The sequence below is a fragment of the Accipiter gentilis genome, chromosome 1, assembly GCF_929443795.1.
Source record: "Accipiter gentilis chromosome 1, bAccGen1.1, whole genome shotgun sequence".
NCBI lineage: Eukaryota > Metazoa > Chordata > Aves > Accipitriformes > Accipitridae > Astur > Astur gentilis.
In genome coordinates, this window is record NC_064880.1 from 34,103,770 (window position 1) to 34,128,610 (window position 24,841).

Genomic DNA, 24,841 nt, shown 5'->3' on the forward strand with positions numbered 1-24,841 from the left:
GTCATTTTTATGCTTTAAAAAAGTTCTGAACATCAGAATAAAAATTCCTTTGCATTTGCAGGCCTGAAGACTATCGTGGGAGCCCTAATTCAGTCGGTGAAGAAGCTCTCAGATGTTATGATCCTGACTGTATTTTGTCTGAGTGTATTTGCGCTAATAGGGCTGCAGCTGTTCATGGGCAACTTGAGGAATAAATGCCTGCAGTGGCCTCCAGAAAATTTTACTTTGGAAACAAATATTACTGCCCAGCTAAACAGCACCATAGGTGAAAATGGTACATTGGTTAATTCAACAGTGACTCCATTTGACTGGAAGGGGTACATTGAAGATGAAAGTAAGTATTGTCAGCATAATTCTTACCAAAGTGATTTGTGGCTGACCCAATTCTTAGAAATAAGGAAGGGAAGGGATGATACATTTAGTTAAGACAGAGCAGGAGAAGTGTTTTCTCTCTTTCTCATATCTCTGCTCCAAAGGCCAGCATGGAAGAGGGAACAAGGAACATGGTATCTCTACTTGATACAGCTCTTTTTTCTCAGCTTTCTCTGCGAAATCCACATCTCCCCTGAGACAGGAAGAGGTCCAAAGGCAAAGGAGTTCTTAAAGTTGCTTAATAGTTTTAAACACTTTCCGTTCCGATACTCTAAAGCAAGATCAGCAACAGATTGCTGCGCGATTTCTGGCTATGTGATTTCTGACAGATATCAGAGACTTCTGACATTCAGTGAGGACTCCAGTGATGGAGTCCTCAGTATTTTCACCATTTATCCATTCTTGTGCTTCACTATTCTTATTATTAGAAAGGGGTTTTTTTAAGGGCTAACAAATTTTCCTGCTGCAGTTTAAGCTCATTGTTCTTATCAACTTCACCACAGGCATCAAAACCAAATTATTCTCTATCATTAATCACTGTCGCTGAGGTATTTAAATACTGTTCTTATGTTGCCATGCCCTGTTCTGTCCTCTTTCAGTCTTCTTTTTATATGCTAATCAACCCAGATCATCAAACTTTTTCTCCTACAATTTATTTTCTAGATCTTGATCTCTCATCTGGATCCTTTCTTGTTCATAAACATGCTTCTTTAAAGTGCAGTACCCTCACCTAGGCATTCCTCCTCCACATGAGGCATACTAAATAGAGAAGAAGGAATATGCGGTAGCATAGTAACTTATGCTTCTGGTTTATATATCCTAGGCTAGGGCTTGCTGTTGTTTACAATTGTAACTTCATTAAATTCTGTTCAGCTTGTGGTCTACCTGCTCCAGAATCTTTTACAGCCTTTTACCTCATTGAGTTTCCACTTGTTTTTGCACAGTTAATTGTTCCGGCCTGAACAGCACCCTATTTTTTCAGACCATCTCTCCAACTGTCCTGGATCTTTTAAATTGTAATCGTTTCCTCAAACTCACCACCATTCTTATCAGATTAGTATCATTTGCAAATTTGGTAAGCATTCTTCCATCATCTAGTTTAGTTAAAAACTTGAATAGCAGCAATCTCGGACAAACCTCTTCAGAAGTTGTTTTGATGCATCTTTCCATTTGATAATTTCCCAAAGTATGATTTTCCAACCAGTTTTGCTGATACAGAGCAGTCTGACAAACCGAGGATAGATAAAGAAATGCGTTTCAGTACAGTTAAATGTGAGGTTACAAATCTAAGCTCCCTATCCTAAAAATCAATGCTGCACAATTCATGCAGGGACAGGTTCACACGCATAAAGACTGTAGCTGGTGGCATTACATCAGCTCTAACAGTGAAAGACACTTTTGGAGAAAAATAAGAGCTAAAGGGGAGAGAGAGAAAGAAGAGGGAAAGGGAAAGGGAAAACTGACCACGGTGCCCAGACACGAAGAGAAGTGCTGGGGTCCCCGGGTGAGTCTCCTCCCTTGGGTACCCTTTCCCAGTGCAGCAGCGATCACTCCGTCATACTTTTCCCATAGCAACCGTGTGTTTTTCATTAGCATCTCCTCAAACCCCCTACAGGTTGTTCCTGCTTACAGTGCTATTAGCACTGATCGGAAAGCACTTTGATCAGGGCGGGTGCTGCATGGCTGGTTGGTTTTTAAGCTCGTACATGCATGTTATTAGATCACCTAATATAAACCAAAAGCTGAAAGCAAGGAGTAGGAAAAAGGGGGATAAAGAGGGGTGAATCTCACACCAGAGACAATTGCTTCCCATGAGCACCTGCTGCAACAGTAATGTGTTTGCAGGTGTAAAGTCATGAGAATAAAAGCAGCATGAAAACCAGCATGAGAACAAAGGAAAAATAGTGCCACAGAGGCTCTGGAAAACACTGCCACAGCAGCTTACGTAAATGGTTGCAAAGCTGCAGCTGAGAAACAGGATATAGAAATGCAATTGGAAAGCCCTTAGCAATAGAGAGGCTAAGGCACCTATGGCACTGTGGAACAGCCAAGACTCTGAAAAATTAATGCTAGAACTCTGCAGCCAAAAAGCTAAATAGTATCCTGTTCGCATAAATAAATTATTGGCCAGGAAGGCAGTATTACCCCTGTATGTAACACTACTGCAGTTGCTACTGGAATACTATATAAAGTTCAATTTAGGTAGAATGTTGAAAAATTGGAGGATGTTCAGAAAAAGAGCAGAATGATTAAAGGGTTGGAAAACAAGCTTTATACCAAGATAGACCAGGAGCTCAACCTGCTTAGCATATCAAAGAGAAGGTTTAAGGGGTGATTTGATCACAGTTGAGAAAAACCTCATGGGGAACAGAAATTTCATCATAGACGTATCTTTGATCTAGCAGGCAAAGATGTAACAGGTTCAATAACTGCAAGTCAGAGCCAGACAAATTTCAAATTGAAGTAAGACAGCTTCCAACTGTGATCACACAGCTGATCAATGACTATGATGGATTTCCATCTGAGTTTCTTAAATCAAGATGCAATCTTTTTTGTGAAACTCACTTTACTTCCACATGTGAATTCACGGAGATCCCATGCGACAGGGTATAACAAAATGTAAGCAAAGTTTAATGAACACCTGACTTCAAGGTCAAACTTCATTTCCTGGATTTTTAACCAAGAATCTGTAAACTCAGGTTCTGATTTCATTTGATTTAAAGAAGACCTGAAGCCCCCTAAAAAACAAAGCTGAATTGAATTAGTTACAGAAGGTACTTCATTGAATCGCTACTTGAATCTTTTGTTTATTTACATGGGATTTCATATGTATTATGAAATTTGTAATGAAATTATGAGTCTTAATGAAGTTAGTAAGCTTGTCCTTGCTTACCAGCAGTTTCAAACAGAAAAATTATCTTCTCACAGCTTCCTGCTCTCTTTTTGTAGATGGGCAGGCAGGATACAGAAATGGTTCTTAAACCAGCTGTCTCACCAGGCAATAAGAAGGGACTTACCTGGAACTCAGAGTGGTGCAATGGCACTGCCTTTTGTGGGAATTATACAAGTTTTTATGCCAGTACTTGTATGTACTATGCAAAAAAGGCATGTAAGCCCTAATTTTGCCACTGAGCTCATTTTTGGAAATACCATTTAGCAAGACTTTATGTAAGCACACCTGGCACTAGTGAGTCAAGCAATCTTTTTTTTTTTCCTTTTACTTTTTCCAAGATAGCAGATCCGATAAACTTAATGCTAGATAAGTTTAAGTTTATCTTGGCAAGTTTGCCATAAGCAATTTTTTCTGGGAAACAGCATCTCACAATCTGTTTTGTGGAATAACAATTATTCCCAGTCATTACCCTAGGTTTACCCAAACAACTGTAAATTCCCTTGAAGTAAAGTGCTCACCTACCAGGGTTTTTCTCCCATTTCCCAATCAAATAAACAGGAGCCAAACACATACCTTTGACGTGGTGAGGAGCTTTTCACGTTACTTGGGTAAAATACAATTCAGAGTTTTGCATCTAGTTAGGGACACGTGCGTATACTGCTGAGCTTCTGTTGCTATATATCATGATAATATTTTGAGCATTTGTCACGGCTGTATCAGTGCACTCAGAGAAAGCCTGGGCAGCTGTTATTTCTTGTGGAGCTGGCAAGTACAGCATGCTTACAGGGCACATCTTGTCTGAACCGCAGAATTTGAATACAGACCCTGTTTTAGCAGTTTAGCTCAACTGATGCAGTACTGATCATGACTGACTGCTCCATGTAAACTATATCAAGTCAGGTTTGTGTTCTTCCCAACCAGCTGTTATGTTCCAGCATGTTTTAATCGTGATTAGCTGACATAATGCAGAATAAGGTTTGCTTCATCAGGGTCAGCTGTGGTCAGCATCATGTCAGCTAACTTTACTATTTCCAGCTGTGTTTCAGCGCAGTGCAGCTCTGCAAAGCACGCCAGCCTGGAATGACAGCGGCCGCACATAGGGTTGTGCACTTTGTACAGTACAGAAGATTATACCCTGTAAGTCGCAGGTGTTTCACTAGACACTGAAATTGAGTCCTTCACAGAACAAGGTCTACATACAGCTTAAAACCTAACTTTTCCAAATGGTGACTCTTGCTTGGAGAGATGCAGCTGGCTGGGTGCTGGGTCCCTCCTGCAGCAAATCAAGGTGCTGAGCCAGCAGTTTGTGACACCTCCCCAGACTCAGAATTCATGAGCTTCGGTAGTAACCCTCGTGACTTGCACAGCACAGCCACCACAGCCACACTCAAGTTTAAACTCAGCTGCTCTGGTAGTGTTTGAAACAAGATCGTTTCAAGGGAATCTAGCAGGCCAGTCCAATGGAAAAGAAATCCCATGCAGGGTTTAAATCTTCTCAGGAAGCAAAAAAAGAAGTACCACCTTAACTCTGAAGCTGCTGTGCTTCAGAAGTATTGGAAGCTGGGGAGGTGCTCAGAGGAGTATCGCCGTGTCCCTGCCCCGTCCTTACAGACATCCTGAGGCAACGCTTTTGGTCTCCATCAGAAATGGGATACTGGGCTGCATGGTCTGACCCTGTATAAGTTGCATCCTTAAGCCTGTGACCAAATGGGAGATCGTTACTACAGGAGGAAGCTCCTCCTGTCATAATTTTTCCAAAATCAAGAGCTTAGCAACTGTAGGCATCTGCTTTGAGGGGAAAAAACAAAGCACTTCTCAAGGATACGGTCAAAGTAAATCGTAATAAGCACGATGTTTTGCGCATCATCTCTTTATTCTTCTAAGGATAGACAGGTCAATGCCTTTGTTGTTTAAACCACCTAACATGTCCTTTAAATACAGGATTACTATAAAGATTATGAGATGGTTGGCTACAGGGTGATTTGGTGGAACTTACCCAATTTTTCTTTCCTAAGGTGATCAATAATTTCATCATATACTCCTAAAATCCTACCTACGCAAGTCAGTGACTATTGCAGTAATTCCATCCGAGTTAAATTTAGATGTATACCAGGGCCTTCAATCAGCCGGCTAATTGCAGTGTGTATGTACCTGTAAGAGTTGGAGCCGTTGGCGGCTGGCTGGTTTTTTGCAGAGCTCACATGTTAAATAACTGTCATCAGTCTATGTAAGTGACAAACTGGAACCCTTGGCAATACTGATCAGAAAGTTTGAAATAAATTATCGGTATATTTTTTTCAGATACTATTTAATTATTTTAATAAATAACTGTACAATATAATTTCACAAAGTGTGATTTAGTTCAGTGAACAGACTGAAGGGAGTATTGCACATTTCATCCACATCCAGCAGCATTTGTCAGGATTTTTAGTACATTTTGGCATTTTAACAGTAAGTGTTTTGAGTGATAGCACTTACTGCAATTCATATTGTCATTTACTCTAAAGTTATTGTCCTGCTGAAAAAAATAATACTGCTTGTTTAAAATTGCATCTGAAATCACCGTAACACTTTTAGAGTGGGACTATTTATTTCATAGAGCTGTAAGAAAAATTTCATATTCAGTATTTTATAATTTTTTAAAAATTCTTTTCTAAACAGGTCATTTTTATTTTCTGGAAGGGCAAAATGATGCTCTGCTTTGTGGAAATAGTTCTGATGCTGGGTAAGACCAACTTTCATCATATTATTGCACTGTGTACACATTAGATAATTAGATCCATGTTCTTTAGAAGTGCAGTTGGAGGGGGCTATATTTTGAGTGACTACTTTCTTTCACATAAGAAATGCTAGGATTTACACTGTGATGAGGATTTTTGTTCCTGGTCAGAGCTCAGTGGATTGGTTAGATGAGCTTAGTCTGCGTGAATGAATCAGTAATTTGATATTAGAGTAGCTCCTGCCTGGATGAGAAGTAACAGACACAGCAGCTGGAAAATGCATGTTATTTCACAGTTCCTGCTGCACATATGACTACTAACAGGCTCAGACAGTGGGGAAAACACTGACATTGACATTAACCTTACAACATTAAGAATTAAAGAAATTATTTGGAATATTATGTTTTTAGAAGCTTAGATTAAACTTTTGACACTAATTCTTATATGCCTTTCCTGCTCAATTTTTCTAGTGTCTTTTAAAATAATTTTATATTAAAAATCACAACTGCTATTGTTTCTAGTCTGATTATCTAAAGAAAAATCCTCTTTTTAATCCCAATCTTCTCCTGGACATTCCAGGTGGTAATATTAAAATAACTATATAAGGTAACACCCAGTTTGTCTTTGCAGGCAGTGCCCAGAAGGATATACATGTGTGAAAGCTGGTAGAAACCCCAATTATGGCTACACAAGTTTTGACACCTTCAGCTGGGCTTTCTTGTCACTATTTCGCTTGATGACTCAAGACTTCTGGGAAAACCTTTATCAATTGGTGAGAATTTTTTAATGCAAAATAGACTAAATATGTTTGTACCAATAATGCAAGAGGCCTAGAACCAATTTTCTTACATTATCTTAGTATTTACTATATGAAAAACAGAGATTTTGTATACCTATTCTTGCTTATAAATGTATTCTTATTTCCAGACACTGCGGGCTGCTGGGAAGACATACATGATATTTTTTGTTCTGGTGATTTTTCTGGGCTCTTTCTATCTGATCAACTTGATCCTGGCTGTGGTCGCCATGGCCTACGAAGAACAGAATCAAGCAACCATGGAAGAAGCAGAGCAGAAAGAAGCAGAATTTCAACAGATGCTGGAACAACTGAAGAAGCAACAAGAAGCAGCTCAGGTATAATTTATGGTGTAGTAATGCAGAAGTGTATGGAAATAATTTTACCCTGTTGGGCTTTCAACAACAGACCTAGCTTAGAGATACTCTATTCTGCACTAAAGACTGTGAATGAGCCAGCCATAATCAAGAAAGAATATTCAAAACTAGGTATACATGATTCATTATGTTTTTCTTAGTCTAGTGTCATAAATACAGTCTGTTAGACTTCTGCATTTAAAAACTACTCATGAAAGATGGAAGAAGGCTATGACCAACATATATCTTGAGTCCATTGAGTGATAAGTATTAGAAAAAATTAGGGAGAGGATATCCTATGAAAACTGTTAAGATCCAGTTCGGACTAGAAAATCTTTAGAAGTAAATTTAAAAAACCCATGATGCCATGGTTTGCCTAGTGACACAAATTCATTCTGTACCATGGCAGGCAGCAGCGGTGGCAGCAGCAGCAGTAACAGCATCTGCAGAGTCCAGGGAGCCCAGCGCAGGGGGAGAAGCAGGAGGGCTCTCAGAAAGTTCCTCAGAGGCATCAAAATTGAGCTCAAAGAGTGCAAAAGAGAGGAGAAATAGAAGGAAAAAACGAAAACAGAAAGAACAGTCTGGAGGAGAGGAAAAAGATGAAGATGAATTTCACAAGTCTGAATCAGAAGACAGCATCAGAAGGAAAGGTTTCCGATTATCTATTGAAGGCAATAGACTGACATATGAAAAGAAGTATTCTTCTCCACATCAGGTATTGCATATAGTTACTTTTAGTAGAAGCATACATTTAAAGCATCATCGGCTGTTACAACCTATGTACTGGAACATAACCCTACTGCCTAAAGAAAGGGAACACTGAGATTTTCATTACACTTTATTATCGTTGCTAGTGCTTGAGAGAAAGTGCTGTAGCTGCTAGATTGTCTTGTAAAAAAACACGGAGAATTAAATGTAACCTCATATCTCTATTCTTGTAATAGGGTTGTTTACAAATCATATTAAAATATTCTCTGATTGATTTGGGGGGGGAGGGTAGAGTGATTATATATTACCTAGACTTATTAAAGTGCTACAGTATTTTTCCATTATGATAGCCTCATATTTTCCTCCTGCTACAATGATGTTTGGAGGCTGGTTCAATATGTGCAGGGTGCTGCATACATGAAAGAATGTGCATGTATAGACTCCCTTTTTTTTCTTGATGGGTATTGTGCAAATATTCTATTCAGCAGCTCTAGCTGACATTGGGAGAAAGGAGTGCTCACAATTGATTTTGTTTAAGAATCCATGAACAGTGGTATTTCTATCTGCAAAATACACATATAATGAAATACACGCAAAAATTTCACACCGGCATTTAGCTTCTGGGAAAAATGGTTACTCTCATTTAAGAAAAAAAACTGCCTACGCTATCCTAATAACAACGCTAACTTTGAAGGTTTCAGCTAATAATCACAAATTTTGTTTGCCTGCAGTCTTTGCTGAGCATTCGCGGCTCCCTGTTTTCCCCAAGGCGCAACAGCAGAACGAGTCTTTTCAGCTTCAGAGGTCGAGCAAAGGACATAGGATCAGAAAATGACTTTGCCGATGATGAGCACAGCACTTTTGAAGACAACGACAGCAGAAGAGATTCTCTCTTTGTGCCGCGCAGACATGGTGAACGGCGCAACAGTAACATTAGTCAGGCCAGTAGGTCATCCAGGATGCTGGCAGTGTTTCCAGTGAATGGGAAGATGCACAGCACTGTGGATTGCAACGGGGTGGTTTCCCTGGTCGGTGGACCATCAGTTCCTACATCGCCTGTTGGACAGCTTCTGCCAGAGGTGATAATAGATAAACCAGCTACTGATGACAATGTAAGAAAGTTTTAAATAGCTTAGGCATGGTGGCCTTTTCTTACTGCACCAGCCAGTGTTTTCTACAGAATGGAACCCTTGGCAATGCTTCCTGGTTGGTCAAGCTGTGAATGTTCCTGCATCTTGTAAAATCTTTAAAAAATAAAATAGCTAAGATGATAGGTTTGCAACCTAAGCATTTACTCACAAATACTCTCATAACTAACAAATGCAATTCACAGTTTCCAAGTAATAAAATATTAACTCACTTACACATTCATAAAAGCACTATGCTTTTCTATATTACTGTGCTATACTTTACGTTTGCTGATCTAAAGGTCTATCTGGCTATGGTCTGCAAAATCACAGTTACTATGCAATTGAAAATAGTATAAAAAAAATTTATAACGGCAGTCAATGTGATGTTGCTATTATCACTTTATCAAAATTAGCATTTTTTGTTAATTTTGATAACATTCTTCCTTATCAGCCCTGCTGAAAATGTAAGGAAGTTGTCAATTCTTTATTCTCCTTCACTTCTCATTCCTATATATTTTCCATCCGTTGCTGGTGCCGTTCTGTAGTGTAGATAACAAACGGTTCATTGGAAGATCACATTTCAATACATACTTCCAAAAATACAAATGTCTGTGTGAACATACGTGCAGCACATATTGCTGCCATTCTCTTACCATATACAAGGTAAGAGAATACATCTCAAAAAAATTTCTTGCTTAGTTCAAAGTTGTCTACTCACATTACTAAAAAAATACTAGCATGAGGAAGCATGAGGAAGTCAGACTTTTCTTACTTGCTACAGTTTGCCTAAGGGAAAAGGCTATTATGTTACAAAACCCAGAATATTCTGTCAGCAGGAGCAAGGAAAAAAATTACTGTTTGCAAAAATTTAATACAATATTTTGAACTCAATCCTTTTCCATTTATTTAAATCATTTTTTATAGCTTGAAGGAAAGAACTGCTAAAGTTGGGTAAATGAACTCTCTCAGTCTTGAACAGTAGGTAACTATTGCCTCATTCCTTTTAAAAATTATTTAAAAGATACTGAAAAGTAATAAAAGTCTGACATGATAATAATTGAAGTGCACGAAGCACGTATCCAAGCGAAGACATTAATTAATACCAGGGTTCTATATAGTATTTGCTTATCTCATTTCTCCAAAATGGTCTCACCTTTTATTGTTCTCTGTATAGGGCACCACTACAGAAACAGAAATGAGAAAGAGAATATCAAGCTCTTTTCATGTTTCTATGGACTTCCTGGAAGATCCAGCTTTAAGGGAAAGAGCGATGAGTATTGCTAGTATCCTCACAAACACTGTGGAAGGTGTGTGCTATGCATAGCTTAATATTTAATACCTGTTTTTTCCAATGGACTTTGGAAAAATTGAGTTGAAACTTAAAAACTGATCTAAACTAGCCTAATTAACAGATGCAATCCCACAAACAGACACATATTTATCAGGAAACCTAAAGTTCTTTATTCATTAAGGTTATTATATAAGTAAGCATTAAAGTTATTACATATGTAAGCATTTCTTTCTCATTGTTTTGCCACCACCTACCTCCTGTACTCATCAGAACTACAGAATTATGTTTGATGGTCATAACTGAGTGGATGCTTATGCACAGTAATTAAAAATATATTATTGCACACAAGAAGGCCACCGAACATTTTTCAAATATTGTTTAAAATATGTATGTATTTTTAGCACTTGAATTTATTCAGTTACTCTTTAAAGAAGTGCTATTCAAGGTGATAAAAATGTTTTTTTCTTGAACTAGGAATGAAAATTGTATTGAAAATTTTTACCTAAACACCACAAATTTCAAAATAAAAATATTTACATAATTGAACAGTAAGTGGGAGGAACAGGTTGAAGTGTAATGAAGGAACAATTAAATACATAATACAAATCGATGCCTAAATTGATACTGATCGGCATAGTGATTGGAATACAAAGAAGTTGTGCTTGATAGATAAGCTTTGAAGAAAATAAATACATTTGATAGCACTTTTCAAAGACTTTCTTGAAAAGCCCTGTAAAAAAGGGCTTATAGGAGGTTAATCAGTACCAGTACAGATTGAAAACTTGACTGGTACAATTCATATAGGATCGAGGAACGTTAGAGGAATTACATAGTTACCTGTATGAACTTTCTTTTCCTACAGAACTTGAAGAATCAAGACAGAAATGCCCACCATGTTGGTATAAATTTGCAAATATTTTCTTGATCTGGGACTGCAGTCCGCATTGGTTAAAAATAAAACATATTGTCAACTTAGTCGTAATGGACCCATTTGTTGACCTGGCTATTACAATTTGCATTGTTTTAAATACACTCTTTATGGCTATGGAACATTATCCGATGACCGATGAATTCAATAACGTACTTTCAGTTGGAAATCTGGTAAGTAGGTTGTGGTTTTCTGTTCATGATTTGGAAGGAAATATGTCTGAAATAACTGAAGGAAAGAGTTTTATTAGTTTTTTTCTTTTTACTCTTTAGAAGGTAGATTTATTGGACATTTATTGGCCTCCAGATATGACTATCAGAACATTTTTGGAAATTTCACTATCATCCCTGGCTCATATAACTTAGGATACTGTAAAATCAATACATTGCAGTGTTCTGCAAAGCCAAATTAAAAATTAAAAAAATGACACCAATGCTGCATTAAGTAAAGTCCATCTTAAACAGAAGTTGATATGCCTAACTACTAAACCAGGAAATGCATTACTTTCATGAAAAAGATACTACACAAATAAACATAGTGTTACTTTTTCAATCAATACAATACAAATCTTTAAATTATGAATGTGTTTTTAATTGCTCTTTCCTCAGCATCGGTTTACATACCTAAAAAAACACAAACAAACAAACAAACAAACAAACAAAAAACCCCAACATTTAAAAGCAATTCTAGAATTTTCTTCTGTAAAAGACTTTTTAAGTGGATATGTGGATTGTTTTCTTTATATGATTTATGTAAAACTATGAAAAATATCCTGCAGTACTTTTTCCTCTTACAGTTTTTTTATATTTTTTTATCATCAGATAATTAGTAAGATATCTTTTCCTCACGTTGTCAACTGTATTTTCTCCCTTCTACTTCAAAAAGATAAATTATTAAAGAATTCAGGAGTTAATTTGTTGTAGCTCTGATGCTTTTGAACTGACAGGTTTGATCACATAGAAGTATCTGCAGCTGCAGTCCTATTTTGTCTCTTATTTTAAGAACTGATTCCTTATAATGGGAATTTTAATAATCCTTGTTTTGTAATGGGGAAAAAAATGCCTCAGATCACGTAAATAACTACAGGATTTAGAAGGGAGAATTAATAGATAAACACATAGCTGGTTTTTATATACTTAAAATAAGGGAAACTCTGAATCTGAGTTTCCTAGTAAAATGTAAAATCCTGTATTGTAGCATTTTATAGCTTTGTTTTTCAACCAAGAAAACGCCATATAAGTCTTGGTGTCCATTTGGCTACAAAGGGAGTGCGAGAGAACCTGTCTATAAGCACCATGGTCTTCCAGTCTTAGGCTCCCTGCCATAAACCCCTTCTGCAATACAGAGGCTCTCAGGGTTCACCTGCTCCAGGACTTCCACTTTAAAGCTCCTTGAGAACCTCACTGTCCTGATCGTTAGGAAACTAAGTCTGCGTTTCAGCCTGTATTTATTCATTCCTACTGCTTCCTCAGTGGTTCCAATCCTGTAGCTTAAAAAATAGTAACCTTTCCCTCTCCACTGTTTGTATCTGGAATGTATTTAAAGACTGTAATAAAATCTATCTTGAGCATTGGTGTTCCTAGGCAGAGCAAGTCAGATTATTCTCTTTAGCTGTCCCATTTTCTGTTCAGCATGCTTGAAAATGGGTTATCAAAACCAAAAAAAGAAAGCATTTCAGACCAGTGCTCACGCAGCCTTTAATGGTGGCTTTAGTACACCCCTATCCTACAGGAAATTCTTCTAAGACTTCTCTCAAACCTACTCAGGATCACTACCTTGGTGGCTCCTAAATATGATTCCTGCTTTGTTCAGCATAGCATCCCATGATAAGAAACCATTACCAGCAATATCATGTTTAAAATGCATTCTTAAATGCTCTTTCATTCCTGTCATCAAAGTGATTAAGGCAATCAACTTCACTGAACTTACTGGCAACACCCACAGAGAAGTTCCTCAGCTTTAGCACATTGTTGTATCTCAGTTGCTCCCCATACGGTATAAATAATTCAATCTCTGTTGAACTGAATGGGATTACAGCAGGTTATACCAGCAAAGGAGCTGCCCCTCCGGAGTCTTAGATTCGGCCTCATTCATGCTGCTGCATGCTGTAATTAGTATACCAAGAAAGTTGTTATACCATGTAATTTCTTGGAAAGCATTCTGGTTTATGTCGTGAAAATCAAATCTGGGATATTGTTTGCACAGTACATGAGACAGTCCATATCCTCATAGAGTTGAAATTGGATGATAAATGTTATAAAACAGAAATTTATGTAACTCGATTAGTATAAAATTTAATTAATTGAAAAAATTACTTGGTTTGTATGGCAGTCGTTAAGGGAAGGTGGGCATAATAAATCATTACAGTACACTGAACTATTTTTAAGTATCAGTTTTGGATAAGACATTGCAGGTATGTAGCTTGCCTTAAAAACCTAGAAAACAGCTAAATCTGTAATATTGTATTTCACAATGAAATAACAAACTGCATTTTGAATTCAGGTCTTCACTGGAATCTTCACAGCAGAAATGTTTCTCAAGATAATCGCAATGGATCCTTACTATTATTTCCAGGAAGGGTGGAATATTTTTGATGGTTTTATTGTAACCCTTAGCTTGGTTGAGCTTGGTCTTGCAGATGTGGAAGGACTCTCAGTTCTTCGATCATTCAGATTGGTAAATATACATCAATTGCACTGATTTTGCAATGGGGCTTCATTAAAATAATATAATTTTTTTGACTTAAAAGTTTGCTTGATATTTGCCATGATACTGATCCTGGTGTCTCTTTCATTAGTGCAAACCCTTATTACTTGTAGTATGTTACCGTCTTCAATGGGAATTGACAGAGATCGAGATAAATAGACAGCAGTGGGTGCCCTGGGCCTATTTCCAATGTATTTATTGTATATACACACTTTAAATATCCTGCTATGCAGAAACAAATCAACTCACTAGAGGCATTGTGCTCTGATTGGCATCCTGGGAATACCAGTAGAAAAGTGGCCCAGATGATTTTAACAGTTGAATCCTAGATTTTAAATTCCCTCTAATATGACTGGTAGCTTCTTTGGCCTTCAGTAAAGACTATGCTTTGAGGACATCAGGCTCTAACTTCACAAAGTTTTGTTGGCTGAACCTTCCATTTTCATGCTTTTAGACAAGAGGATACCTTCTGAACAGTCATACTCGGGGCATATTTTGCAGTAATACCCTTCCAGAAATTAACTTTAAAATATCTTTATGTCTTTCTTGCTGGTTGTCCTAACAATATTTTTCTTTTCTTCCAGTTACGTGTTTTCAAATTGGCAAAATCTTGGCCAACACTAAATATGCTGATAAAAATTATTGGTAACTCAGTGGGAGCTCTGGGAAATCTGACCCTGGTGCTGGCCATCATTGTGTTCATTTTCGCTGTGGTTGGGATGCAGCTGTTTGGGAAGAACTACAAGGAATGTGTCTGCAAAATCGCAAGTGACTGTGAACTTCCACGCTGGCACATGCAAGATTTCTTCCACTCTTTTTTGATTGTATTCCGAGTGCTGTGTGGAGAATGGATAGAAACGATGTGGGACTGCATGGAGGTTGCTGGCCAAGCCATGTGCCTTACTGTCTTCATGATGGTCATGGTGATTGGAAACCTAGTGGTATGTAATCAAAGAGTTAGCAAAAAATTATTTGGCAGTAGAGTGGGCTCAATCCTGAAGTGAACTAAGTGCTCTGGCTCTGCTTCAACAAAGCACTTAAGCAGGTGGTTTCACACGATGCTTAAAGTTAAGCTTAAGAGCTTTTTTGGATCGAGAACAAAGTATCCTGCAATATCAAAATCCTAAGAATGTTAGAGTGAGCACTTAGTCACATTCTTAATTTGTCTTTTGGCTCTTTGTAAATATTTTGTGCCTCAAATAATTTTAGTTTATGGGCTCTTTATAAACCATTTGCTGTGGATTTCTTTATTATTTATCCTGTATGATTAGTCACCTAAATAATCTAATTTCTGCTGTGTGATGGGATAAATTAAACTTTTTAATGATGCTGAATAGCAAATCTGTTATCTCCATTTTTAGATTATAAGATCTGGCACCAAAATATTTATATACTGTGGGGATTTAAAGACACATTTACAGATATTAGTCAGGTGTAGGAATATTTTGGAATAGTGAACAGAACCTAAGCAAAATTTTAAAAGGTCAGTTTTTTTATGGAGAAGAGAAAAAGTTTTGAGGGTGCTTTTCTTTGGTTATGGTGAATTATCAGGATTTCAGTCTTCAATGTCACTAATATGACAATTTTTAATAAAAGACATGTTCTTTGTCGGGATAAAGAAAGTCTAGAACGTCCTTTTTTTATCTTTCTGCAGGTACTGAACCTATTTTTGGCCTTGCTCTTGAGCTCATTTAGTGCAGACAACCTTGCTGTGACAGATGATGACAATGAAATGAATAATCTCCAAATTGCTGTAGCAAGAATGCAGAAGGGCATAGATTATGTGAAGAGAAAAGCACGCGAATTCATCCAAAAAGCTTTTGTTAAAAAACAAAAAGCTTTAGATGAGATCAAACCACTTGAAGATCTGAACAACAAAAATAGCTGTATTTCTAACCATACAACTGTGGAACTAAGCAAGGACCATGACTATATTAAAGATCCAAATGGAACAACTAGTGGCATAGGCACAGGTAGCAGTGTGGAAAAATACATAATTGACGAAAGTGATTACATGTCATTCATAAACAACCCAAGCCTCACTGTGACAGTGCCCATCGCTGTGGGTGAATCCGACTTTGAAAATCTAAACACAGAGGAATTTAGTAGTGAATCAGACCTGGAAGAAAGCAAAGAGGTATTTAGATATTTTGTGCATTTCTCTCTGATTTTTTGAGTATTTTTTGGTTTTCTCAGCATAAGCCAGAGTATTCGGTTCTTGATCATTTGTTATTTTGACATTTCTTTGTACATGGGCATAAAGGAGGGTTTAGTTCTTGATGAACAAAAGTGTGAGAAAGGGTTAAAAATTATTACAGTCTCCAAGAGGAGATAAGAGGTCAGGCAATGGGAGACCAAACTAACCCATAAAAACTGTTTATGGTCCATATGGTAGTTGCAACAACTGGTAGAGTAGGGCAGTGCCTTAGCCACAGTCTTATTTCACCAGAAACTTTTGTTTGGTCCTGTAACAAGGGTCCCATGAGGAGTGCCATACCTCATCTCTCTGCCACTCAAAACATCTCCCTCTGTGGGATTTTTTTGTGAGCGGGTATAAACCAGAAAACACAGAGATAGTTTATGTATTTCCTTTAGACACTGCAATTCTTTTAGATTTTAAATTTGTCAGCTCTTCTAGACCTAGATTCCCATAAAAAGAAATTTTAACCACAGATGCTTCTATATACTTCAAATTCATTTAGTTGTTAAAACTGAAAAGTGGTATCAACAGACAAAAATATCTCATGTTGTTAGGGAATGCCAAAGCAGGCTATAGATATAGGGCCTTGTTGAGAACTGTATTTTTAAAAAACACATTAAGGCTATAACTGTTCCTTTACATGACTTTCTGTCTGTGGCTATCTTAACAAGATAATTTACATTGATTTGATTAACATAATTTGCAAAACAACTACACCCTCAGTGACTTAGCTTGTTGACATTTTAGTCAAATCAGAAAATTATCTTTCCAGACACTCAAAAAATTTAATTTTCTGGCTTGAGGAACCTCAACCTTAAACTAGCTAGTTTGCATTCTGGTAGCAATCCAGTTTCTTTGTGGGATAGCTCATCTTCCTCCCCCTCCCCCCCCCCCCCGTTGTATTGCTAACAGTACTTCAGACACCTGATTTTAGGCTAGCAGAATTCTGTACTGCTGCCACTTCAGTGTGCATAAGCCTTCTGGTGTTCTTAACAAAAACCCAGTGTTAAGCTAAGCGCAATCTTTGGATCCTCCCCCGGGAAAGCAGACCTGTACAAAGCAGCCTCTCCCCATGGCAACATATTTCAGAGACACTATTGTTCCCATTTCCCAATTGATATCTGGAGCATTAACATTTCTTTTCCTCCTAAATACTAGCCAAAAATTTGGCTTTGACTCAAGCTTCTGAACCACTGCCACGGTAGAGGTTATAAGAATGTATCTGAGCACATTATGAACTTGCCCCAGCTGGAAGAATTTCTAAATAAAACAACATTTAAACAAAGATCCATTGGAGAATAACCACCACTGGTCATCTACTCTCCCCACAACTACCTTAATGCTGGCCGGTCCAGTCCAGTCTTCTAACCCAGCATAAGCAGGCAGTCAAATGGAGTGACACAAGCCGGTTTACGACTGAGCAATGGGGAATAGACTCAGTTTAGGAAAGCTTTCTGTAACTGTGCTGCTACCTGTAGGACCAGGGTTACCTTTTATCCCATTGAGAAAGTAGTATGACACTTGGCCCTTCCTCCAGCAGCTCTGTTACATAGTTTTCGGTGGAAAATCCATCCAGCAGTGCTGCTTTGGATCTGAGTCTACCACCTTATTTTATATTGACTGCTAGTATAATGGGACTGTAGCAAAGAAATGATAAACACTAGAAAAGCAGAACCTTTGAATTAGCTGAGTTTTTTGACGTGAGCCCACTTAGAAAAGACTGTAGGGATTCCCTACTTCTCAGGCCAGAAGGCACTAAGAGGTGAGTTCCAGCTGGCTTCAGACCATGTGGAGTTTTTCAGCACCATTCCTGGAGTTTTACAGTGCTGTCCAGGATCCTTTTTTGCTGGTTGGGTCAGCTCTAAAAGCAGTGGGTTTCTGGGGGGGGAGTTGTTTGTTTGTTATGGTTTGGTTTGGTTTTCAGCCGAGTACTCTTTTCTCCTTTAGCAAATTAACAAATTAATAATCTTAGAATTATAAATTAATTTCAAATGGATTAATTTTAGTGTGCAAAAAGTAGCTGACTAATATTACAGAAAATCTGCTTCTTAGAGGAAAATAGAAATAAAATGAAAACTTTTTTCTCAAAAAACAAAAAAGCTTTGGAAAGTTTTGAAAAGTATTTGCAGAATTATTTTGAAAAGTGGTAAACCATACTGCAAAGGATGATTTGTGAAAATTGGATTACTAGAAGTATACGGTATTTTTGTAAAAATATCAGAGAGACAACTCTGTAATGTAATTTAGGAAAAACCATCTATAAATTGGTTCTTGTGACAAGTAATGACAGAGCCTGAAACTGGATACATGAACCTGTTTTCCTAATAAAGTTGCACCATTGTTCTTCCAATCTCTATAGTCACAACAAGATAAAATTAACTAAAAACTGGCTACTTTAAATATTACAATTTTATTAAGCACCATGCAACTCAATATCAATGAGTCTTGGAATTGTTACTGAAAAAAGGACTGGCTACTCCTTTAGTAAGAGCTCTGTTGTTAGGGCTTGGGCACTTTTCTTGTCCTCAATATCAAAAAGCTTGCTGCAACCTAGCATTGATGAAGCTGTATTGCATTTATTCCGTTATTTTGTTTACCTCTACATCCTTAAATATGTTTCCTTCACAATTTTTACCCAATCTTTAGCCATGATACCAACCAGCTAGATTGCAACCGGTCTCCAGCTGCATGTTACAACACTTTTAGAATTTTTAGGATGAGGATTAGTTTAAGTGCATTCAGTTTTTAAAAATTTGGTTTCCACCTTCCACTTCTCTCTCTTTACACTCATCATGTTATTGAAAACGCGATTAGGTTATAAAACACAACCTGATGTTTTATGGACCATGCTTAAGCTACTTCAGCCTTATTGTATGCAGCTTCTCCCTTACTCTGAGCTAGACTTCCAGCAGTTTTAATCTGGACTTGCAGGCCTCTAAAGTATATCCTCTGCTGATCTGTGCTTTTTCCCCCTCATTCCTTTAAGCTCCCACCTCCTTTATATAGTTATATTTAGGGTCTTACCTGCTTTTCAGTAGACGCTACAGATTCCTGGATACATATTTAAGCTTCATTATTTCTATGTAGGTCAAGAGATCTTTGCACTTATGGGTAGTTGTGGCCATAAATCTTTGCAGGCTTAGCATCATCACTCATATTTTTCAGTTTAAAGCATAATTTTGTTTAAAGCCTTATCTATCACTGATACACCTTCTATTTAATGGATCCATACAATGCAGAAGGAAAACCAATGGTTGTACAAATCCCATATATGTTTATCAGCAATTTACTTATGTTGAATACTAGAACATTCAAAAACATAGCAGAATTCTTTACTTATTCTGAACACAACTAATATTTGCCTTAAAAATATTTACTGTGCATTTGTGATGCTTTTTTTTTTTCCCTTTACAGAAGTTAAATTCGTCTAGTTCATCTGAAGGTAGCACCGTTGATATTGGACTTCCTGCAGAAGAACAACCAGAAGCTGAACCTGAAGAAGCCCAGGAGCCAGAAGCCTGCTTCACAGAAGGTGTTTGGAACAAAAATAATAATACTTACTAATAATACTTATTCATTAAATATGGAATAGTTATCTATTTAAACCAAGTATTAATATTTATGTATTGAATTACTCTTTCGTTAATGTTTAAATATGATTATTAGCAGTAGTACTTTTAGACCATAATTTACCATATGGATACTGATACCACAATTTTACTATATACCAGGTAAACGATTAAGAAAACATTTTATCAGAAATGTATCATTATTTTTAAAATAAGAAAAATATACTACTGAAAGTTTTATTTTATTATGAACTACTATACTTTCTGAGTTTAGTTACAGCCTCTTAGATAATAAAAGAACACACTAGTTTTATAGCTTTCTTCATAGATACCTATCAAAGTGCTTTATAAAGTATAGATTACTGAAACAGCTGTTGAACAGTAAATAAAAACTGCACCTGGATGGTCTTGTGCAAAACGCTAAAAGAACCTTCTACAAATTGGCAAAAAGAGAAGGAAGAGCCTTTGTGTGCCAGCTGGGGCAAGAACAGTCTCACCTGGTGAACTCATTCATCTTTCATGCTTCCTTCTATTGGCCCTTTTACACAACTCAATAAAACAAGAATCTGGTCATAAACTTTATTTGCAAAGGCATTTTCTTGTGAGAAACTTTAGGGATGTGTGCATGTGAAGGCAGTGGGGAAAGGAATAGGTTTAAAACAGTAAAGTAAGGATACAACTGCCATTTTTGGTACCCGTAAGCAAAAGTTAGATTTAGAGATTGGAAAATGCTACTGTCAGTGCTGGGGTTGGGTTATTTCTGGACATGATAACAGACATTTGTTTAGAAATTTACACTGAACTAGTAAGAAATAGTACTGTGACAGGCAGATTTGGCAAAGAAAATACCATTATTAGTTACTAGTATTTTTCTACCTAAATGGAAGAGGAAACAAAATCAAGTCAGCAGCTAACTCATAAAAGCTTAAATAAATTAAGGGCACAAGTTAGAGAAGTTAGCTGGGACTGAAAAGCTCAGAACTCAATAGGAGGCCTACATTTTTCCATACAATAAATGCAACATTGTCTGAATTTAGTATCCCAAACAAAAGAAAGTACAATTTAATAAGACTTGCCCGTAACTTACTACCAAAACCTACTATAGATTTGGATGAGTTTGTATGTTTTTACTCATACGTTGTATTTTGTAATTTGGCTTCATGTTCCATGGATGTTCCATGGACTTTTATCTTATGGGGTGCACTCTATTGAGCACTTAGTTCTTGATAAATGAGAAATAATTTCTTCTCAGTTGTTCATTTAATTCTAAATTCCAGATGTTTCAGTGCTAAATTTTTTTGCTTTGAAGAAAAAGAGGGTCATCTAGGTGTAAATCTATTGGTGTTTTACTAAATAGCACACCTTCTGGAAAGGTAGGATTGTATCATTAACAGAATGCATAATCAAAATTAATGCAATCCAACAAAATCTCTCCCCCATTACATACACTGTTTTAAAGGCTGTGTACGAAGGTTCAAGTGCTGTCAAGTAAGTATAGAAGAAGGGAGAGGAAAGCAGTGGTGGAACCTTAGAAAAACCTGCTTCAAGATTGTCGAACACAACTGGTTTGAGACTTTCATTGTCTTTATGATTCTCCTCAGTAGTGGAGCTCTGGTAAGTAAAAGATAAACAGAGTGTCACAATGTTGTCAGATAACTTCCTAAAAGTTGGCTCTTCAGACATTGTTTTAACTTAGTTTTCTCTGCTGGAAAGAACACACAATTCCATGTTTTCAAATGACAGGGCTAAATGTTAGTCAGGCCTTTGAAAGAATGGTAGAAAAAGTCTCTTCTCAAAAATGTGTCGAAAAAAGAGCAGACATAATTGATTAGAGAGCTTAACTCCTCTGCTGAAAGTGACAGTGATACGCCTGAAGCAGGGAGAGAGACAACGTAGGAAGAAGAGAACGTACTTTGTTATTTGAGTTTGCTCTCTAGTTTTACTGGTGTTTACTCATGTAACTCAGGGAAAAGAACTGTCACTGATGAAAAAAAGAAGAGTTTGGAAGTAACTGTAATGGCAAAACCAGCTCACAATACCTTGCAAGAGCCAGAGTCTTACACACTCTTATAAATGTTATGTGCTAGAACAGCAAGAAAGATTAACAGTGTGTTTATAATTATTCCATTGTAAGAATAAGAATTCATTATTTATGCTTCTAATTCAGCTTCTCGGCCTCATACTGATGTAGACTAAAGGGTCTAGTAGACTAAAGGGTCTAGACTAAAGGATATCTGTAAAAACATGAACTTGCTTTAAGTTTAACAAGTATGTGAGGGCAGAATAAAAAGAAGCCAACCCTAATATAAATCTTTAACAATAAAGGAAACAAAACATACCGATGATACGTTATTTCACAAATACAAATAATGACAAAGAATAAAGAAATTGGAGATGAACTGTTAAATAAAGGTAAGCCTGGATACATACTGAGCTGAAGTTTCTTAGGCAAACTACATACCCCGAAATAACGTAGAATATATCTTGCATCTACCCTGGTAGATGCAATTACCCTTTGGTAAATTACTTAAGTTCCTACATCACAAAAAAAAAAATTGTGTTGCAAAATTGTATTATAAACTCTTCAGACCAGTTCCAACACCTTAAAATGCCACTAATGGTTAGCAGTTTATGATTATACCTACCATTAGTTTTGATTAAATAAGAATCATTCTGCTTTTGTTTGTTCTAATGTCAACATGACCATCAAATGAGCAACTTTACTCAACACCACAGGACGTGTTCCCTGTGATTTAAAACCCTCAAAATAACAAAGACTCATGTCTACACTATTGAATTTTGCCTCACGCTACCAAGTGGAGAAAAACCTTTAGTGACAAGAATTCAAGTGAGGGAGAAGTACTAGCAAGAGATCTGACCAAGGTGAATTTCCGTCATTGTATTTAGAGGAAATTCGCGACGACATCCCACAGCGTTAGCATCTTGCGCTTGTGAGCCTGAGGTGTGTGTCATCCACAGCACACGTATGTTGTCAAAGTGCTTCAGAGACAAGGGACTAGCCCAAGCCTCTGGCGATGTGAGACCCTGCTCTGCCTTCGGCTTCCTTTGTGGTAGTGGAGAGGTCTCTTTGGATCCGCCAGGACTGTACCCCACCGCTCCAGACCAGTGTCACCATCACCGCAGGCAGGCAGAGCCCCGCCGCAGGGCGCTCAGCTGGGAGCAGACACGCTTCTCGGTGCCCAGAGCGCTGCTAGCTTAGCCTCTGGCATGCTCCCACCTGTAAGAAGGAAACGATACGTGCTGGCTCTTCCCGGCTGGGCGAGATAAAGTTCTTAGTGACGGCTTACGAGCGGCAGGTACCGTAGTGCTTGATCTCAGTATCCAAAATTACCGATTCACAGGTGTTAATTTGATGACTGATAGACAAAGGCTAATCATTTGAACTGACAGATGTAAAGTGATTCAGAAGCAGGCTGGGTAAAAATGAATATTAGCATCAATAAATATCCAAATCTTTGCAAGCTAGCAGATCATTCCAGTCCTTTCGATCCAATAAAATCAATTGTTCTCCATAAGAAATAGCAGCATAATTCAAATTTAAAAGCAAGTAAAGGGAAAATATATTGGAGGACAGGAAGAATTTCTGACAAGCAGAAGCTGCATGTCTTTTCAAGTGTCTAAAAATGAAAACACACAAAAGGTGTAAATAACATTGCAAGCATCTCAGAAATTTTATGTATCTCATAAAATGTGAATAATACAGTAAAGCAGGTATTTGATTTAGACAAATATTTTTTTATGAAAGGAAGAACTTGTTTTCAAAAAGCAACAGGACTTCAAAAGAAAAGGTCAATTGTATTGTCATTGTACTGAAAATTTTACAGCTGTGGCCTTGGATTTTTAAAATGGATCTACCTACATAAAAACCAAATGATCTCAGTAGAATTCAGTTGAGGTACACCACTGTTCAGCAGCATCAACGCTATTTGTGAGTACAGAAAATTATCTGAGAAGAATAATTCACCATCCGCAATAAACAAACAAACAAACAAATAAATAAATGAATATATATGGCCAGTGGAGTGGTTGCTCTCTAATATCTGCTTCTCCCTCCTGTGAGTTGGAAAATATAGTTCCATAGGGGAAAAACAGGTAAATAGTGAGTTAGCACAAAAGGAAAAGTTAGATAAAAGTGACAATCCCATGCCTTTTATTGAAGAGGGATTCTTTCCTTTTTATGTTGCCTTTCTTTTTTCTTTTTGTTTTGTTACAACCTGAAATATGTGCAGTAACAAAAGGGAACAACAAATATCTTTGAATCTTTTTACTCACAGGCTTTTGAAGACATATATATTGAACAGCGTAAAACTATCAAGACCATGCTGGAATATGCTGACAAGGTCTTCACTTATATCTTCATTCTGGAAATGCTGCTGAAGTGGGTGGCCTATGGCTATCAAACATACTTTACTAATGCCTGGTGCTGGCTGGACTTCCTGATTGTTGATGTATGTAGTATATTTCCTAGGTGTTACTTTTATATTTATTTTACCTGTTGTTTTTTTTAAATTACTTGCTCTACAACCACAATACCTATGTATACCAACTAGTTTACTTTTCCAATTTAAAACGTAAGGTAGGTGGGAAAAAAAAAATCCGTGTTTCTCTGTCTCTCACTTTATACTTACAACACTGCCTTCCTATACCGCAGAGTTAAGACTGGAAGTTCTCCTCCTAACAGAAGAACCTCAAATGGTAGCCCCACAAGCAGTTAAAGGGTTTATCCCAACACTGCTGTTGAAAGACGTCATGCTGTCCTCCATTCTGCCCCTGGCTGCTCATTCCCACCTTCAGACCCACCTTCCCTCCTGCTGTGGTCTAAGTCACATCCAGAATTTAGATGGGTGTCTGGTCCACCAGACACACACCTGAATTAAAAGCCCTCTGGCAAGAAAACGAACACCATGTCCACAAATGTCAGCATATGGCTGAATTAGGGCTTTACAAGAAATGCAAGATGTATCTGTAGCATTGGTGGTATGGCTTACTTACTACTAAAGTCCAATAAATATTACTAAACTTGCAGTCTTCACAGCTGTGTTTGAAATCAGGCTTAATAATCTTTCCTGCAAGGGTTATCTCATAGTTATAACTCTGCTGTGCTGTGAAATGAGGGAGACCATTTCTTGATGCACTGATACAATTATGGAG

The 24,841-nt window shown here is 37.3% G+C and overlaps 1 protein-coding gene across 1 annotated transcript in view; it reads left to right on the forward strand.

Annotated features, from left to right (window-relative positions):
* The window catches only part of LOC126045383 (sodium channel protein type 1 subunit alpha), a 102,782-nt gene that overhangs the window by 46,969 nt on the left and 30,972 nt on the right, over window positions 1-24,841 (forward strand). Inside the window, exons 7-20 of the mRNA XM_049816459.1 lie at window positions 62-334; window positions 5,927-5,990; window positions 6,616-6,757; window positions 6,913-7,119; window positions 7,547-7,852; window positions 8,577-8,957; window positions 10,150-10,282; window positions 11,129-11,367; window positions 13,697-13,870; window positions 14,485-14,841; window positions 15,555-16,037; window positions 19,515-19,632; window positions 21,129-21,283; window positions 23,965-24,138. Coding sequence (XP_049672416.1) covers window positions 62-334; window positions 5,927-5,990; window positions 6,616-6,757; window positions 6,913-7,119; window positions 7,547-7,852; window positions 8,577-8,957; window positions 10,150-10,282; window positions 11,129-11,367; window positions 13,697-13,870; window positions 14,485-14,841; window positions 15,555-16,037; window positions 19,515-19,632; window positions 21,129-21,283; window positions 23,965-24,138 — 3,206 coding nt within the window. The remainder of the gene's footprint in view (window positions 1-61; window positions 335-5,926; window positions 5,991-6,615; window positions 6,758-6,912; window positions 7,120-7,546; window positions 7,853-8,576; window positions 8,958-10,149; window positions 10,283-11,128; window positions 11,368-13,696; window positions 13,871-14,484; window positions 14,842-15,554; window positions 16,038-19,514; window positions 19,633-21,128; window positions 21,284-23,964; window positions 24,139-24,841) is intronic.